The 19,781-nt window shown below is 36.9% G+C and overlaps 1 protein-coding gene across 2 annotated transcripts in view; it reads right to left on the bottom strand.

Moving 5' to 3' along the window:
• Gabra4 (gamma-aminobutyric acid type A receptor subunit alpha4) overlaps positions 1-19,781 on the bottom strand; it is a 69,472-nt gene that overhangs the window by 34,270 nt on the left and 15,421 nt on the right. Inside the window, exons 5-9 of one of the 2 annotated variants that reach the window (XM_036201204.1) lie at positions 19,553-19,635; positions 16,879-17,022; positions 12,294-12,446; positions 4,828-5,087; positions 3,325-3,380 (exon numbers count right to left, since the gene is read on the bottom strand). In XM_036201204.1, coding sequence (XP_036057097.1) covers positions 3,351-3,380; positions 4,828-5,087; positions 12,294-12,446; positions 16,879-17,022; positions 19,553-19,635 — 670 coding nt within the window. In that variant the 3' untranslated portion in view covers positions 3,325-3,350. Of the gene's footprint in view, positions 1-3,324; positions 3,381-4,827; positions 5,088-12,293; positions 12,447-16,878; positions 17,023-19,552; positions 19,636-19,781 lie in introns of those variants that run through there. The other variant, XM_036201203.1, reaches the window with a different exon arrangement.

The following is a 19,781-nucleotide window of genomic DNA, read 5'->3' as shown; positions in this document are numbered from 1 at the left end:
TTGTGCCTCTTAAAATATCCACAGGTATACTTGAGCTACTTATAGCCACTCTTACATTCCAGCAATTGGCTTTTCCATGAATATTCCATTAAGCTATAATCTATTCAATTTTCCAAGAACAGAAATAGTCACTATAAGCCTCCACCTAGCCACTAATGGTCCATGGGTCAAACAAATCAAACTGCTAGTGAACTCCCAAAGGAACTTTGAGCTAAGTAGCATGAAGCTCAAAGGTCTTTTACACATAAGGTGCTCAAACATGTTTTAAGCCAAGCCAGTATTACTCAAAATAGTAATTGATGGCATATTTTAGAACACATCTTTGAATAAACATTGGCTATCGGATTAGAACCTCTACTGACACTCCAAACTGTGGATTCTAAGAACATCTCATTTCAGGAGTAAGTTCCAAATGTTTGTTCTTAGCACATCCTCTCCATTTCTGTACTTTCTCCTCACGCTTTTATCTGTCTCCCAACTTACTTCCCAGTTAATGTCTTCTCCACCTATGAAGTTTGCCTGTCACTGAGGCCATGCAGGGGTCTGAACTCCTGTGACACTGAGTCATGTTGTGCCGCGGTTTTTAGAACACGGGTACTTTGAAGTAAATTGCCAGAAAGATCGAGGTCATTGCATAGGCATTTGGGATAGTAGACATAAAGCACATGATGAATACTTTGACTAGTTTTATTTTAAAAATCATCCACAAGGCTGATATGGTATGACTCTTCATCATTTTGCAAATATGCTTCTTCTTCTCCTCTCTCCCTAGATATGTCATAAGCACAGGACATGTGCACAGTGCTGCAGAGAAGTTTCTGAATCACTTAGTCAAGCAGATGAGTTCAGCCAACCTTTACTGGTGAGGGCAGCTGCTGTAATCAAGGGAATATTTCAGAGAGCAAAGGGAAGATTATCAGCTATCTCCCCATCTTCAGAAATTGGACATGAAAACTTTATTCTGAGTTGGTGGTACTTTAATGTATTTGTAATATTTCATCATTATATCCATACAATACATCTCATTGGTGCAATACAAAAAAGAACAGAATCAATTCATTATAAATGGATTTTTTGAGATAGGATCTTACTACAAAGCCTATGTTCACCTCAAACTTGAGATTTGCCATCAGCCTTCCAAGTTGCATGAATTATACGTATATAGCACTAAACCTGGCTTGCATAAAATTGATTTCAAAAGCTAGAAACTTTAGAATAAAGCCATTTTTGAGTTAGGGCAAGTTAATGTTTACTCAGACATTTATCAACATTATTAGAAAAATATGTTGAGGTAAGTTTTTGAAGCCTTAAAAACATGATATAAAGCTTCCAGAGTGCCTAAGAAAAAGAAGACAAGGATGATTTTTAACACCTAAAGAAAACTTTAGGAAAGTTAATATCAAGAAAGAAAATACTATTACTAATGTTAAAATAAGGTCGAGGAGTATATCTCAGTAGTAGTACTTGCCTAGCATGCAGAAGGCCTGGATTTGATACTCAGATCACAGGAAGGAAGGAAGGAAGGAAAGAATGAAGGAAGGGAGGGAGGAAGGAAGGAAGGAAGGAAGGAAGGAAGGGAGGGAGGGAGGGAGGGAGGGAGGGAGGAAGGAAGGAAAGGAGGGAGGGAGGGAGGAAGGGAAGAAGGGAATAAAATAATTATCAGAGTTAAATTAAAAAAATCACACGTACAAATTTTAATATTATCTCTATATTCTCATCTCAAAAGTGAAACTATTACTCCAGAACAACACATAGCAAGTAATTCTGATAATATTAATCTCAAAATTATGCGTCATAGAACTCTATACAGAAGAGATCTAAGTTCAGTAAGAGAAACTTTATTCTTCAATAAGAAAGCATGAAAATAAAGTATACTCAAGTATCTTGAAAAATGTGACAAATTTAACCTGTATAAATATATAATTAAATTAACTCATGTATCAATCACCAGAAAATAATAAACAGTAAAATAAACCCAAGATTCAGTGACTTAAAAGAATCAAGAAATAGATTTATGTAGTTTCAATATGTCAAAGCAAAACATAATAGGACAACAACAAAAGACAGAAGGTGTAAGTTTACCTATAGAAAGTGGGAAAAAGAGTGAAGCTTGGACAGTACTTTTTAAAACTGAAAACAGCATGCAAAATATGTTATAACCAAATTGAAAATCTTGATGAATTCACTTAGAAGAAAATATAAACTATTTAAACTTCTCGATGACAAGTATTCATTACTTAGCTACCTGGGTAGCACCTGGAGACAGTGGGAGCAGAACCAAGACTGATGGCACAGAATGGGTTAACCCTGTAAAGGTAGACTTCTAATCTCTAATGGCTTCCAGACCCTTCATAGCATCCCCATTTTATGCTCTAGGTGTTTCATTACTTACATCAAAAGAAACTGTCTGCCTCCACTCCCTTGCCACATGGAAATAAATGCAATGTACATAGTGTAGGATATTTACTGGCTTTTAAAAATATACATTATTGATTCTTAGCTTCTGTGTAATGTCTGACCCATAGTTAGCATTAAATATATATTTGTTAAATGAATAAGTGAATAAATGAAGGAATGAGATACCACTTAGTAGAGGGAAAACCATTTGATGATGTCTATTACATTTTGGTTTGGGTAAATGCAGACCAAGCAGTTTTATCGTGCCATTCATGGAAATTACAGTTGGCTAGGGTACAAAACCACAGAAATCTGTCTATGTACACAAAAAAGATGAACAAAATGAAGGAGAGTCCTAGGGACATAGCAGAACAGTGGAAGAGGAAAAGGAAGGTTAAGAAAAAGTCTACCTGCTTAATTATCCATGTTCTTGTACCTCTTGCTGCTTTTTATATAATAAGAATATGTGTGGAAAAGAAACTTAATATTAAATAAGAACCCTTGAGCCGGGTGGTGGTGGCACACACCTTTAACCCCAGCACTCAGGAGGCAGAGCCAGGCAGATCTCTGTGAGTTCGAGGCCAGCCTGGGCTACCAAGTGAGTTCCAGGAAAAGGCACAAAGCTACACAGAGAAACCCTGTCTCGAAAAACCAAAAAAAAAAAAAAAAAAAAAAAAAAGAACCTTTGATAAGTCATACTAAAAAAATCACAGTTGTTTTTATTGTTTTCAACTTTCTCTTAGATATGGCCTTTAGAGAATGAATTGTTCATTTGGATATACATCAGCTATAATTGTGGATGATTTTGTTGCTAGGATTATTTTCTTCTTTAATACAAGGTAGCGGTTCCATCGGAAACTCAGGGCCATGTTAAGACCTATCATTTTACTTTGGTCAATGAATTCTATAAAAGTGGCCTTTGCAGCTCTCTCAACACCATTACCAGGTTCCTCTTACCAGTATATGTTCCATTTTACCCATTTCTGTGAAAAAAAAAAAAAGACCTTTGATATTGAAAGGAACTTTCAGACAAAAATAGCCTTATGTCATGTATCAAGGTCATGTATGGATTGTTTTAGCTTTAAAGTATCAATGTATTAGGAGCAAGGGTTACAGTTTAAGGAAGTGGCTGGGAGGGGTGGGAATATGGAGAAAGATAAATGACACTAAAGACCAGTCAAAAAATTTATAGGGAAGCTTCCTGAAATACATACATACATACATACATACATACATACATACATACATACATAAAAAGAAATTAAATAGAGTTACTCTATAATGGGTTGACAAAGCCTCTACAAGACATCACAGGTTAACTAATAAAAACATTTGTCAGGAATGAGTTATCTCTTACAGAGTTCCTAGCCAAGGAGGTCCCATAGACCCTCAAACATTATAATCGCTAAGAACAAAAATATTCATCAGATATCCCAGCTATGAACTCTCAGAGTTACAATGATGTCTGGCAAGGCAAAATATGCCAATTCCCTCAATAGTGACATTAACATCATGGGAATAACCAACCACTTTCTGATTAGATTTAAGGCCCAGACCACAAGAAGAAAAACAGTCATGCTTGGCACTATTATTGGGGCCAAGAACCTGTAACGAGATAGGTCATAATTCCTATATTCTGCTAAATGTGCACAGTGCTAAACTGACCCTTATGACTTGTTAAATCCACAATGTATCTCTCAACCTTCATCCGACGGTTTTCTTTAGCAAACGGCAATGAACACTGAGACACACAGCCAGCCACGCTGCAGAGAATAAGAGACTGTGGAATGCTCAGCCCTAAATGGAACATTTATTATCAACAACCCCTTCTTCCCAAGACCAAGGAGACATTCTGGTTAAGGGAATGAAAAGAGTTTAAAAGCCTGAGGTGATGAATGACTACTAGGAAACACTGTCTCCTGGATGCAGCAGCACAGGCAGTGCATATGAACTCCCAAGACCTGTACAAGCTCAAATTAGACCAAACTCTAGCATGGGAAAGGGTATTGGCAACTCATAGTCTCTGGGAGAGGAAGAGTTGGTTTTCTTTTTTAAATGTATACCCTGCTAAGTACACCAAGTTCCCATAAAAGCCACACATCAAAGAATACATAAGCAACCCATACTGTAAATGATGGCTTTGAGAAAAGAAATAGAAAAGGATACAAAGCTGGGTGGGTGGGGAAAGTAGGTTGGACTTGGGAAAAGTTACAATGGGAGTAAATTATCAAAGCATACTATATGATATTATCAAATAACTAAAAAAAAATTGCAAAACCAAAATATCAGTGCACATGTTATCATTTTACATTCTCCTCGACTCCCGCCATTCTCACAAATTGTCACTGATATTTTCATATTCTCTGTTTTCTACCTATGATAAAAATTTGACCAAGCAGCTAAAACCTTAGAAAGAAGGAGAAGAAATACCTGGAGAGAAGCTTCTGGATGATTCTCTTTCAGCACTGGAGCAGAAGGAATTTCTGGAGGAGGCTTCGATACCTTCTTTTTGGCTTTCTGCATTTGAATGTTGGTGAAATAGTTGACAGCAGCAAACTCAATAAGAGCCGAAAATACAAAAGCAAAGCAGACAGCTATGAACCAATCCATGGCAGTCGCATAGGATACTTTGGGCAACGAATGCCGGGCACTGATGCTTAGGGTGGTCATCGTGAGGACTGTGGTTATTCCTTCAATGCAAAAGAGCAAAGAGGTGAAACATTCTACTACTATTTCTACAAGAAGACAAGCTAACCCAAAAGGAGGAGGTGGGATGAGGTTGGCAAAGTTACTACTAGGTGAAACCCACCACCTTTGATAGAGGATTTCATCCTCTGCTTCAGTGAAACCAGCACAGGTTTGGGATATGCTCAGTTCCTGGCTCTTGTAATCATCAGCTCAGTGTGATTTGGTTCAAGACTGTGAAGCTCACTGGGATTTCCTTGTACATTCTAAGTTTACTATAACAATAAGAATATGTAAAACACATAGAATATATTGATTTTATATTGGAAGCTGAAACGAGACCCTTGAGGAATCAATATACAAATCCCCCAAGAAGGATTATTTATTGAAACAGTGACTCTCAGACATTAATGGGAAGCCAGGCACATTAGCCTTCTAAATGGGAGCATGAATATACTAGGTAAGCAAGGCCTGTTACCACAGATAATTATTGCCAACAAAACCACAGTCATACATAAGTTCTTATCATTAAATTACTATAATACACTGTATAAAATTAATGCATTCATTGTTTATCAAAGCTATGAATATGTTCTGGCTAAATGTACTTCTGGAACAATTTGACCTTTGAAATATGGGTGTTTACCACACATCAGTGTACAACTTGAAGCAGAATACTTGCAACAAGAGTAGAGAGAGCCCTTCTTCCATCAATCATTTTCTGAAATAACACTTCCAGGGAAAGTGGCTTCTTAAACCAGAGAAAAGGTTGGGCTCCTTTCTTAGAAAAATTCTACTTGTCACTAGAGCTACAGAATAACATATTATTTGAGGGTGTTAATATTTACATAATTTTCCCTATTTCTATTTATGTATGTTTATTGAGTCAATATTATCTAGTTTATCTGGGAAATTCCTGGGGGCCTTATTATACCCATTTGAACTCATTCTACATAACTCCTAGGATAGGTCCTGAAGTAGGTACACTCAGGTATCTGTAGATAATGGTGATGGTGATGGCATAAATTATGGTGACAAAGACAGTGTTTAAAATATCCTAAATGTATATGTCAATCCATGCCAACCCCCAGCTTAAAGGTGTTTAATCCATGTTCAACTGAAAACATAGGAAATGTTCACAACAATAAAGGAATAATCATACTTTGACTTGAAGAAACAATACTATTCTCTTCAACTTAGACTCTGATTATATTCTACCTGGTACTATCCCTTTACAGTTCTGTTTATGTGAGTCTAGAGAGGAATGTAAGAGTAGCTTAAGATCATTCCTAAAAAAAATTCCATCCCCTTCCTAAGCTATTGGTTCCTAGAAGATGAAAATTTGGAGCATCAATGTATTACATGAGCTACAAATTTTTAGAGAACACTCTAAAACTATGTATCAATATGTATTACATAAGTTCTTTAATAATTTTAAGCATTTTCTTAGCCTAAAGTAAAGTTTTCAGATTTTATAATATATATTTATTTATATGTATGGGTATGTGTTTGCATATGTATATGAATATGTACATATGATATGTCTGCCATGAATGCAACTGGCCAGAGGTCAGAAAGCTCATTGGATTCCCTGGAACTAGAGGAATAAGCTGGATTATAAATGGAGGGGAGGGGCTGGGGGTAGGTGGGGGGGGGGGCGGGAGGGGGGAGGACAGGGGAACCCATGGCTGATATATAAAATTTGAAACACATAATAATAAAGAAAAAATAAATCAAAAAATAAGTGGATTCTGGAAGCTGTTTGGGTCTTCTAACAGAACAGGAAGTATTCTTAACCCCTAAGCCATCTGTCTCTTCAGCTCCCCTGAAGTAGATTTTTTAAAAACCTTATTCCATTAAATAGGTCGATTAAGTACATATCTACACCAATGGCTCATTGGAACGTAGTGAATTTGTCCAGCTTTTTCCTGAAAGAGAGCTTCAAACATTTTAAATGTTAGAGAGAAGGCACAATTCTCCCAAAGACTGTAAAATCAACCAACCAACCAACAAACAAACAAATAAATAAATACTATTGAAGGTAAATTACATTTCCTATCACTCACAACAATTTATCTGTAATGGACTATCAAGAATTCAAAAGTGTTGCGCAAGTTTTGTGATGTGTAAGCGGTGCATTTCTTCTAAGGCCATAGAAATGATGCTGAAAGTACTTGCAAGTAAAAAAAATATAAGAGTGTGTTCTAAATGAGAAGACTATCCAGTGTTCAGAAAAGCCTCCAGAAACCCTTCTGTGCTAAGTAAGAAAGGGAAAATCAAATTTGAATACCAGGAGCTTAATAGTCCCCTTGCTATTGTAAACTTTGTTCTTGTTGTAGGTGGTTCAGTGATTTTTCCTGCCAATAAACGGAAGTGTCTTCATCTTGCCTACTGTTATGTGAAAAAAATTCCAAGGTGATATTCAACAAACAAAATACTGAATTATGAATTTAGTGATGACATCCAATTGTTCAGAATCAAGTTGATGGCTTGCTGTAAATCACACTGTTTATACTAACACAAAAGCATATGACTGTCTCCCATTTCTCTTTCATTGTTTTTTATTTATGGAATGACCCTCTAGACAGTATGGTTGCTATGTTGTAGCTGTTGGCAAAACCGGGAATGTTGGCTGACAAGAATGATTGGCTCAAAGTTGGTTTAAAATTTTGTTTTCTATATCTTTAGACATTAAAAATTCTCTGTCTTGTGTTCAAATTTGGAGAAAGTGGTAGGAATGTAGGTATGTACTTATTCCTTTTAATTTCAGGTATAGCACTTGAAAGAATAAGCACTGATGTAACAGAAAACAGAAGTCAAGGCTTTCAATAATAATCTCACCCTGAAAACATTTCAAAGACATAATATTTTTTGTATGTTCAAGTATTGATGCCAGCCTGTGCCTTTAGACTGCTGAATATGCATCATATTGGCTGGCCCAGGAGCCGAGAGAGGAAATTAAGGAGTAGGCTAAGACTGTACACAAGAGTGAATTTTTGGCTGGCCATTCCTAGAAAATGAAATAGCAATGATTTCAATATGCCAGCTGGCATCTACTTGCATTTAATGTTTAACCATATTGGAATAATAATAATAAAAAAAACCTTAGAGTCAGAGAAATTTCAAGATAGAAGAAGGCCTTTGGAAAGAATTCCACATATCCTGTTTCTCAGACTTGTGCTGCTTTAGGATTTTGTTCTCCCTGGTGTTACCTGTGACCCAGCACACTGTGACTTTGCAAGTGAAAGGGGAGAAGAGAGCTGAGGAAGAGTCATACTAGTCTAGAGTTCACATCCACCTAAATCTCATATGGAATAAATAGCCAATGTTCCCAACCACGTAGGACTTGACTTCCCTACGGAAACTATTACTCTAGGTCCTTGATGAATAGTCTAATAATTACAATTCTGAAATAGTTTACATTTTTGAAGACTTAATCATAGCTGTGATTTTCCTGGTTGATCAGAACTAATATTGATCTAGGCATAGACACAGGCAGGCAAATTTCACATTCTCAATGAACACATCCTCCTGGCAACATATTCTCAATCAGAAGCTCTGGAATTCTTCACAAGCCCCTTCCCTGCTTTTACACACCCATACCTGCTGTGAGGATTACATGACTGAGTTCTCAATGTTATATATATTGTCTCGGGTGTATCACTTATAATTAAATGACTTGATAAATGTTTTTAATATCTTTGTGCTGTTTTCCTTACTATAAAAATTGAGAATGTCTATCTTGCTGAACTTGTGACTATTAAGTAATAGGACCCCACAGTGTCCATTTACTCAATATATTGGAACTAGTAATACTAGCTTTTTGCTACACTGCTTAATTTCTTTGCACTGTCTTGTTTGCATGGAAAACATTAGCTGAGATCAGCTGTAATGGATGTTACCTCTTCCCCTACTATTGAATATTTCTCTTATCCATGGACAAGTAAGTTCATCAACCAACAATAATAAAATTATATACTATGTGTGCTAAGGATTTTCTTTAAATGTTTTACTGAGATTAATGCATTGAATCCTCCTAGCAATCCTAAGAGGTAAGCAATTCAGCTTCTTTAACATGTGAGTTAACAAACAGAAGTATCTCACTGAACACTATATATATATATATACTTTCCACCGCCCATAGCCTTTACATGGATGCCAAGGATCCAAGCTCAGGTACCCATGCTTACACAGCGAGTACTTTACCAACACAATGATTTCCCTTTATCCTTGATTACTCTATGCTAGGACAAGCTTAATGACTTGAATTTCACTCTCAGCCTCAGCAGCTCCCTCTTGCCCCATCAAATAAAAAGTCCTGAACATGATGTGTTGACTCTAAGATCACTGTGAGTGCTAAATAGGACAAAGAATGCCAAGAAATTAACTACACAGGAGTGCACACCAGAAAAACACTTTCTTCAAAATCCAAAAAAAACTGAGAATGGATTAGTCTCTTTGCTGGGTATGTATGGGAGGAAAGTACAGAATACACAATCCGTTTCCTAATATAAGGCACTCTTTAACCTTCAAAAGTTCTTAAAATATGTCAACCTCTACTTCTGTGATGGTCCCTGAATGAGAACTTCACCTATATTTATTTTCTGCACTTTGATCAGTTGTGAGTTTCTACACTGTCTACTGCACAAAGAAATCACTCTGATAAGGTCTGAGAGCTGTACTACTCTATGGACACAGAAATGCAAATTTAGAGGCAGTTTAATACTACATTCAGGGAGTGTCGTAATAGTAGTAGTCACTCTTAGGATTTTCTCCTATGGAACAGTCCTTAAATGCAATCAGAAAATAGTTTGTTGCCCACATAACAGTCACGCCAGTATCATACCCATGGAAATCTATTGTCATGTTGGTCATTGTTGTAGTTCACACACTTCACAGCTAGCCCTCTAGTACTATGAAAATTAGACATCAGGGAGAAAACTTCCTAGTCAGTACTTGATTTCTCCACGTTCCGTGATTAAAATGTGCATTGTCTTTAGCAATGGGGTAGTACTGTCATGTTCTCATTGGCAACTAAAAGCAGAATCAATACCCTGTATTATTTAGGGGGGGTCTCTGAAACATACCTAACCAACAACTTGAGTGGTGGTATCCCACATCTGGCACAGGACTTTTTATTTGATAATCTATGTCTTCAGCTTCTTGGCAAAGTTTTGTCCCCTGTGTAGGTTAATGCCTATTAAATGTTATTATATATAGATAGATAATAGATTAGATAGATAGATAGATAGATAGATAGATAGATAGATAGATAGATGATGGATAGACATAAGTTAGGAAGATAGATTGATGGATAGATAGATGATAGATAGATAGATAGATAGATAGATAGATAGATAGATAGATAGATGGGAAGGAAACATAAAGTAGTAGATTGAGTGGTTGAGTACTGGTCCAAAATAGTATCTTCAGGACATGACAAGACTGATACACTCAAGAACTCAGAGCAATTGTGGTTGCTTACATGGGACTTGTACAAGATCAAGGCACAAAACATTCTAGTGGGAAGAATCAAGATCAAGAGCCCTGCATATACCTCAATTAGTGGATGGAGAAAGTAAGTGATATAACTGAGTTTTAAACCATAACCTTTCAATGATAGTATCTAAACCTTAGATATATTTTCTATATTTCATTTTCACATGTATATTTAGCAGCTAGTAATTGTTCTACAGCTGCAATGTTGCAGTTATTTAATTAAACTTTCATAACTTTATGAAGTAGCTTGAACTATCATTCCTGCTCACTCTCTGCCGTAGATCAAACCTTGTCTGTCACTGGCCCTCTGTATGAATTTTGACGATGATTCAAATGCCATCAGCATTACAGAGACACTGGTTATATGTGGAAGAAATACCTTGGTAGGAGTATTTCAAGTTTGTTGAGGACAACAAGACACTCTTGTCTCTGAAGATGGGGAGTGCTAGGGTTTGAATCCACAGTGTTCTCAGAGGGTCATGTTTTGAATTCTCTATCCCCAGCTCATAACACTATGTTGAAGGTTGTGGAACCATTCAGAGTTAGGGCCTGTCTGACCGATGTATATAATTAGATGGCCTCTGAAGGTCATTCCTGTCCTGGTAACAGCTTGTACTCTCTTCTTCCTCTCCACCACCGTGACAGCAGGTGTTTGATCCTCCTTCCAGGGTCAGTGCTGCCATGGTCTGCTTTCTAATCTGTCTGAAATCATGAGCCAAAGTAAACCTCTACTCCCTGAGCTGTTTTTGTTAGGGATTGCACTGATCGCAAAGTAAGATGGAAGGCTCTATGAATTCTTCACCAGCCTTCCTGCTGCTGTTGTGTGAAATGAAATGTACCCACGGTTAAATCCAAACAAACTGAAAGGCAAAAAGGAGAAATTGGCATATCTTTGGAGACCTTTGTCTCCATTTTACAAGAAGTTTAATCATTTCCTTTCTTTCTTTCACCAACACTGAATGATAAAGTTGAATAGAATAAAGAATAAAAAACTATATTGCAATAAATAGACTTAATTATAATTAATGTTATAATATAAAGCATCCCAGATGTATAAAAGATTTATTTAACACAAAAAAATGTTAAACCTATACATCTCCAGAGGCTTACCATTTAGAATAATATGGAGAAACCATAACAAGAATAAAAAGAAAAAAATACTAGTTTAGAAAAAAATATAGGAAGTTATGCACATAGAATACAATAATGGACTGAGAGATGAGGCACAGAATACCTTCCCATTCAATGCATTTAACCATTTGCATTTTGTTCCTTTTCACTAAAAACCAGATTATTCTAAGGCTTTCATGTGCAGTCAGCCATGACTTTTATTTGTTTTATTTTAGGCTGTCTATGCATTTCATTTTAACACCTAGACATAATTTTAATTCAATTACACAGCATTAGGCTAGCAGCTCAAGAATGTCAGTGAAAGTGAAATTGTATCCACATTTCCATTTGGTTTTCACCTGACTGGTTCTCATAAAAGGAAATCTGACAGGACCTCAGAAGGGACATGCTGTCCTCATCTCCCCAAGCAGCAGTATGTTATAGTGACCAGTTAGAAATGAAAGCTTAAATAGTTCCTTCTTCAGTGTGGTTTGGTATACTAGTATGTAATATTTTCTAAGAAATATCAAAGGATTCTTCCCATGAGTCACCATCAAAAATGTAATGTGAACAAAAGTACTCAAGAAATAAATTGAAATTACCAAATACAGTTCTAGCTGGAACAGACTCCTTATTTATCCAGAAGGAAACTTGAGAAAGAATCACTGTCATAATGCATGGGATATATGTCTGAATCATAAAATAGCCCATCTTCCGTCTGAGGTGGAAGTAAACTGTCATAACAATGTATTCACCTGCCAGGAAAATGAAGAAAATACATTATTGATCCTGTAGGAAATTAGTCAATCACTTCATGATTGTATGTTAGACTAACAATAAGCATTCATAGTAAATAAATTCTTTTCTCTGCATATTTCAATGAGAAATGCATAGTTCTCTACTGTGGGTAGGAGAGCAAAAGAGAGGGCGACAGTGAACATCATTTTATTCAGAAAAATATTGTATGACTTATTCTGTAGCTGTCTTATTTATTTACTTATCTATCTGTTTATTTATTTATTTGTTTGTTTATTTATTTATGTATTTTTTTGAGACCCAGTCTGCCAATGAATATTGTGATAAATAATTCTTAAGACTGTTGGCCAACAAACCCTTGGGATCTTTCTGTGTCTGCCTACACAGTGTTAAGATTGCAGGTACATGCCATCCCAACTGGTTTTTCACATGAGTCCCAGGTATCTGAACTTGGATTCTTATGCTTTCACAGTGAGCACATTACTCACTGAGCAATCTATCCAATCACAATCACCACCATTTTCAAAAGCAGAATTTAGGCTTATGATTTATAGGAAAGCAGATGAAAAAAATGTAAACACATAAGCATACATACATACATACAAAATGAAAAGCTTAATTTTGGAAAGACATGAAATACAGGAATTTCTATAAAAATTATGTAAATATGGATATATTTTACTCAAACATATTTCATACCTGTACATGTACACAAGAAGCTGATGAATTGTATTTCTAAGCATAGCATATATAAGCAAAGGTACAAATAGAGATAGAACTTTAAAAATGCAGTAAGTAAATAAACAATATGCTTCTGGTAGATGTTGATAACCAGTCTTACAAGAAGGCATATATAGAGAATGTTATTTAAGATCCAGTGAATATTCACAAATTAAGCCAAAGATTTATAAATCTCTACTCTACTTCAAACACACAGATGGAAAAATCAACATAATTCAGAATATCATGAGAAGCAGAAGTATCCTGTTAGGAGGCCATTGCACTGTTTTATAATTCATATAAAGAGGATATGCCCAAAATGATGATGTGCATGACAGGCATTGGAAAGACACTGGAATTTGCAAACATGTGACAGAGGCGACACAAGAATCAGGAGATTTGCTTCAAAATTGTGTGTGTCCTCGTTTGGGTCTCCTAGTAATAACCAAAGCTACATCCATAATGTCTCACCGTCACGTCATGACTGCCTAAACCTGAACTGAACAAGGACAGTACCAACGGACGTGTCAAACTGGAAAGGGGAAGCCCCACAGGGCCTCAACCACACATAGAGATCCATAGGCAACTGAGGAAATCTAAGAGTGAGAGAGGTGATCTTCCTCATGAAAGAACACACCAATTGGTTGTCCAGTGCCAAACAGTCCCGAAAACACACACACACACACACACACACACACACACGCACGCACGCACGCACGCACACACATGCACAAGCATATGCACACACGCGCACACGTAACATTATATGAACTGAAAATGTCATATTTAGGAATAAACAGTACATGTATTCATAAATGCATGCAATACCAATTAGTGAAAAAATAGGCCCTAAATTTGAAGGAAAATGTGGACGGGTATATGGGAGGGTGTCGAAGGGGGAAAAGGCACAGGAGAAATGTTGTAGTTATGATCTCAAAAATGAAAATTAAAAAAAAATATACATGGGATGGGGGAGAGAAACAGTGCCAGACATTTCATAAGAGGATGTTTGGGTCTATACAAAACAGTTTTCAGTGAGTAGACAGTAAGCGAAAATATTTCACAATGAGCAGTCTCATGAATCAATTTCAACTTTTAAGAATTAAATTCTCACAATTTCTTGTCACTTGCTTCTAATTCTTAAGCCACTTTTTGAGGTATAATGTATGTTAAAATACTGCCCATATTTAATATATATGCTTCTTGATTAGTCTGGAGGTATGTATTCATCAGTAAAAATGGACAGACCACAGCCTGTCCTAAAGGATCCATCATCTCCAGAAGTTTCTTCCCAACATCTTGCTTACTGTATTTTTGTGATAGAAACATTTAATATTCATTCTCTTTACAAGTTGTTAACAATATGTACTAGGTGGTCAGTAACTCCCTAGGATTACTTATTTTGCTCGGCTGAAATTATGAGTTGTGTGCCTAGGAATTCTTATTTCTCCTTAACCCCTCCTGAAGACTGGAAAGCACCATCCCACTTTGCTCCCATGAGTGTGCCTCTTTTTAAACTCTTTCCCCATCACATCAATGCTTTATCAATATATTTCTTACAACAGCAAAAACCATTCTTTCTCATTCCACAACACTGTTCAAGATCTTGCAATAACTACTCTGCTTATGTTTTGTTTTACTAATACCATGACATCCAAGGCCTGTTAAGACAGTTTACAGAACACAGAATGTCTATGAATTTGGGGCCTTGACATTTAACAGCTGTATGAGCCAGGCAAGTTACTTAAGTACTTTATACTTACAGACTTCTCATTAGAAAAATATACATGGTAATAGTACCATATCCCTGGGGTTGTTTACGAGAATTCAGTACAAGGGAGGAATTGGGAATGGTCCCTGTAAGATGATAATTGCTGGCTATATTACCATTATTTAATTACCACTGTTGTCTAAATATTGGTCTTTAAAAAATCATACACTGTGCCTGGCACAATGGCACACCTTGAGTTACAGCACTCCAGAGTCTGAAGCTGAAGAAACTCCATTGAAAGGCTACCCTGGGCTACCTACATAGTAAGTTTCATGCCCTCCTAGGCTATGTGAGATCCTGTATCAAAAAGATGGGAGGGAAATCACATATTGAAACCTATCCTCCAATGTGGTAATAGTACTAACTAGTCTTTGATAGGTAGTTAGCATATGAGAGAGGAGTACTCAAGGCAGCATTAGCATTTGTATCAAACACTCTAACTTGGTAATCCTTCCCTATACACCTTCCAGTTTGAAGTTTCTGGAGACAGGACTATTCCCTGCACCACAAAATAAGCTCTCAGCAAATATTAAGTCTGCTGGCACTCTAACTTTGATATTTCCAGATGCTAGGCCAGAAAAACAGGTCTGATCTTTATATTAATACCAAGTTTGTGATATTTTGGTATAGCAGTATAAGCACATCAGGGTAACTATCATTAATTATTCCTGGTTAAAAATGTGTATGGAAAAACACTATTTTAGACCAACATATAAATAGCTAATTTTCACATTAGATGTGATAGAAGCTAAATCTTAAGATTATTTCTCTTCATATTGAAAATCTAAGAATCACTAGTAATAGCCATCCATCTGCTTGTATGACAATTTTACATATACTCTAAATATACTTTGCAAGCATGCTTTGGTTTTGCTTTTATTTTGGAACAAAGAGTGGAAATGACAGCATAAAATTGAGTAATAGTAAAAAAAAAAAAAAAAAAAATTGAAAAGTGCCACAAAATCAGAGCCAGACTTTTTCCTCATATTTTGTTGAAAATGGTTTTAATATATTTAAGTATTGGCTTTTGTTTCTATGTGAGAAAAGTCTATTCATTTCTCTTGTCTCAACAACTCAGAATTTATTTATTTATTTGTTTGTTTGTTTATTTATTTATTTATTTTTGGTTTTTTCTTTTTCTTTTCTTTTTCTTTTTTGGAGCTGAGAATCAAACCCAGGGCCTTGTGCTTGCTAGGCAAGCGCTCTGCCACTGAGCTAAATACCCAACCCCATATTTTTGTTTTTTTGCGACAGGGTCTCTGTGTAGTTTTGGTGCCTGCCCTGGATCTCGCTCTGTAGACCAGGTTGGCCTCGAACTCATAGAGATCTGCCTGGCTCTGCCTCCCGAGTGCAGGGATTGAAGACCTATGCCACTGCCCCCTGGCCTCAGAATTTATTTTAAACTGAAATAAGATTATAAATGTATCAGCTCTACTTCTGGGAAAAAATATTTCCCCTGAAAACAATGAAGATTTCAATGAAAGGGATAGAATAAAACCCCATTACTGATGCCAAGTAGCACATTGACTTTTGAGGTTAAAACTCTCACCAGGAGGGAGCCAGAGAGATATCTCAGTTGGTAAAGTTCTTGCCATAAAAACATAAAAAACATAAAGACCTAAGTTGAAGCCGCATAATAAAGCATGATGAGATAGCCTAAGCTTGTAATCTCAGGATTGTGGGGAAGCAGAGATTGGAGGGTCCTGAGGCTAAGGGACCTGACTCCTAGCTTTCCCATTAAGCTCCAGGACAGTGAAAGACCAAAAATAAGGTGGATGGACCCTGAGGAATGAGGACCCTTTGAGTGGTCACGTATACATTCCAATATCCCCCTCCACACATATACCTACATACACCACCCATGCATACACACACATGTATGAACAAAAAGAATATGAGAGAGAAAGAGAGAGAGAGAATATGTGTGCATGCACTCTCACCTGTAATAGATTTGATAGTTTCACTTGATACAGTCTGCCCAATTAGGTCATATTGAACTAAGCTAGAAGACTCCTTTGGCACCTCCACTGACTTCTCGGGGCCTTTGGTCCAGGTATAGATCATCTCACTCTTGGGATATGCATCTGGATAAGAGCAGAGAGTGTGCTTACTATAGTCAGGTCTCTTCCTATGCCAATCTTAAAAAATCAACACTTAATGTGATGAATGTTCAACAACAACAACAAAAAAAGGGAAAACAATATTCATTATGTCATTTTCAAACATGTTTGTAATTTAGAATAATTAAGATACTAAACAAATGATAGGTTTTATTATTTTATGTTGAAAGACGGAATGCAGTGAAGAGTAAAACTGTAACAACAACAAAGCTCCTTTCGTATCAGTGCAGGTGGTCACATTGCCATTCCAACAAGGTGGGTAACTTGAGAAGCAGATAGTCCAAACCTTCTAAACTGGTGTGAGACTCCTAATTCTTTCACTTCTTGTCTATCCTTACTTGGATAATCCCATACAGCTCTACCATCCAGCCATGCACCAGATGCTGCCTCTGGTAACACAAACGAACTGAAACAAATTCTCCTCGGGATGGAGCTCTCCAGGGGTCACCTGCCCCAGCCTCTGCCTCTGGCCAATGCCCACGCCATTTGGAAACCATTCTGCTGGGTCCTGACTAGGCTGGCTGCAAAGCTCTCAGCCAGGCCCAGGGCCTTTAGAATCTTGCAATTAGAACACTTGCCCTTCGGTCTTCAAAGAATCCTTCCCAGTGGCAACAGGAGTACATTTTCTGTTATTTCTTCTTTAGCGCAAATGGAGACCAGCTGCTTGCTAACCACGCGACCCAGAACAGATAGCTTGGCTCATGCACAAATAAGTTCAAAGGAACCAGGATGAATTATGTGTCATCCTCCCCTACAAACATCCCTAAAATGGCTGGAATGCAGGAGGTCCCCGGTGAACTTGTTTAATGCTACCAAAGGAGTTCATATCCAGAGAGGTTTTCCTTACAGATGACCTTGGAAAACACACTAAGAGGCTTGAGCTGTCATCCAACATGACACAGCTTCACGTCAGCGTTTATCTCTGGAAGTGCATTCACAGTGTTATATATTTAAACACTTGCATAATATATTCCTATCTATGATTTTTTTTTTTTTTTTACTTCAGGAATCATCTCTTGGATACCTTCTATTAATAGATCAATCTTTTTCTTGGATTGTCTTTCAACTTCCTCTTATTGTAAGCATAATTAAACAGTGGTTTTCTTTAAAAAAAACTTCTTGAGAATTAATTTACTCAGCAGAAACTGCTTGCTGGTACGGTATAGGTAAACCAAAATTCTTTCTAAAATGTGAGTCCTTATTCACATAAGAAGCCTGAGATATCAGCAAGTTGGCTCTAGTCACTGGAAGAATACTACAAGTGAGAACTGGAGAGGTCTTGGGAGCAGAAGACTTTTCCAGATGGGAACTATCTTTTAAAAGAACCAAATTATTACAGGAAAAAAATGTAATTTTAATTCTGGCCCAGTAAGACCACCCTCTCTGTGTGTTCTTCTGTTTTTATCTTGTCTTATTAAATCATTGGTCAGGGAGCAAATGACTTTCTCTAGTCTCAAGTCAGCCCACTGAGTATTGTGATTACTAGGGTTATAAAAAGAGTGGTGACTGCCGATTCTCATTAAGTTCAAGCAATGAGCAAGGGGAACAGCAGGCACCGGTTTCACAATCAGTGAAACGAAGAGGCTGAGGCAATAGTAAAAGCCAGCATCTATTTTTGGTAGGTTCTGATTGAATTGAATGTTGGAAGCAGACCTTACAAGAGCAATCACATTTTGTTGCCATCTCAGAGAAAGGAGCTTGAGGAAAGAAGCCTCATTCTCTCTACTACCCACTCATGTGTTCCTCTTGCCTTCATCGCTACTAAATTTCCCAAACACATCTACTTCACTTTTGCTCCTTTTGTGCCATGTGATTCTAACCAACTGCCATCTTTGATTGCAGGAAAACAGCGGACACCAGCTGTCCCACGCTTCCACTCCAGCCTCTCTTCAGCCCATTGCCACCGAAAAAGATGTCAAAGGAGGCCATGTCCCTTTGTTAAAATTTCCAAAATCTTCCCTAGCTTTCAGATGGAATCAGACTTCTTAATGCAGTCAACAGTATATCAGCCACTAAATTTTCTTACATGCCATCTCAGCTAGAACTTTGTGGAAGTTGAGCTGCGATCACCAACAGCTACCCATGAAATTTTAACTCAGTTTATTTCGGGAAAGTATAAAACTTTCCCTTACCTTTCCCCAAGCCACCTTTAAAGGATTTTATTTGCAGCTGAAACTATTAAATCATATCCCCTTCACAATGCACTTTCTATGCTACGTCTCTGACACAGACAAACTGTTCCTGACTCCTGAAGTTTCATAAGCGTCCATGAACTTATTAGTTATGACTCAGTCTTCTATAGCCATCTGTAAAAATAGAACTTTGTTTGAGGTATCACTTATATTTCAGAAATTAATAGTTTCCTAAAACTTGCACATTTTTTTTCTCACAGATTAAGGGTTTGAATGCTGGATAATTAAAATTGCACAAATACGTAACTATGAGCTTGAAGAAGATATACAGAAATTTGAACAATACTTTAAATGTAACTCACAACTCCCAAATTTCAAAGGGCAGGCATGACCATCCATAGGAAAATCCACCAGTCTCATGGGACACTCCGCACTTATGGTGAGTCTATCATGGAAAAAATGCAAGTAGGAAAAATTAATGTTTTTATTAGCATTACAAATTACTAAAATGGAGAGATAGAAATCAAGAAGGAGGGAAAAGAAGAGGGTAGAGTGGAAGAGAAAAGTGTATAAGGATTTTTTTTTAAATGA

Source organism: Onychomys torridus, chromosome 10, assembly GCF_903995425.1.
Source record: "Onychomys torridus chromosome 10, mOncTor1.1, whole genome shotgun sequence".
Taxonomy (NCBI): domain Eukaryota; kingdom Metazoa; phylum Chordata; class Mammalia; order Rodentia; family Cricetidae; genus Onychomys; species Onychomys torridus.
Note: the sequence above shows the minus strand (reverse complement) of the source record. Positions and strands in the feature narration are given on the sequence as shown.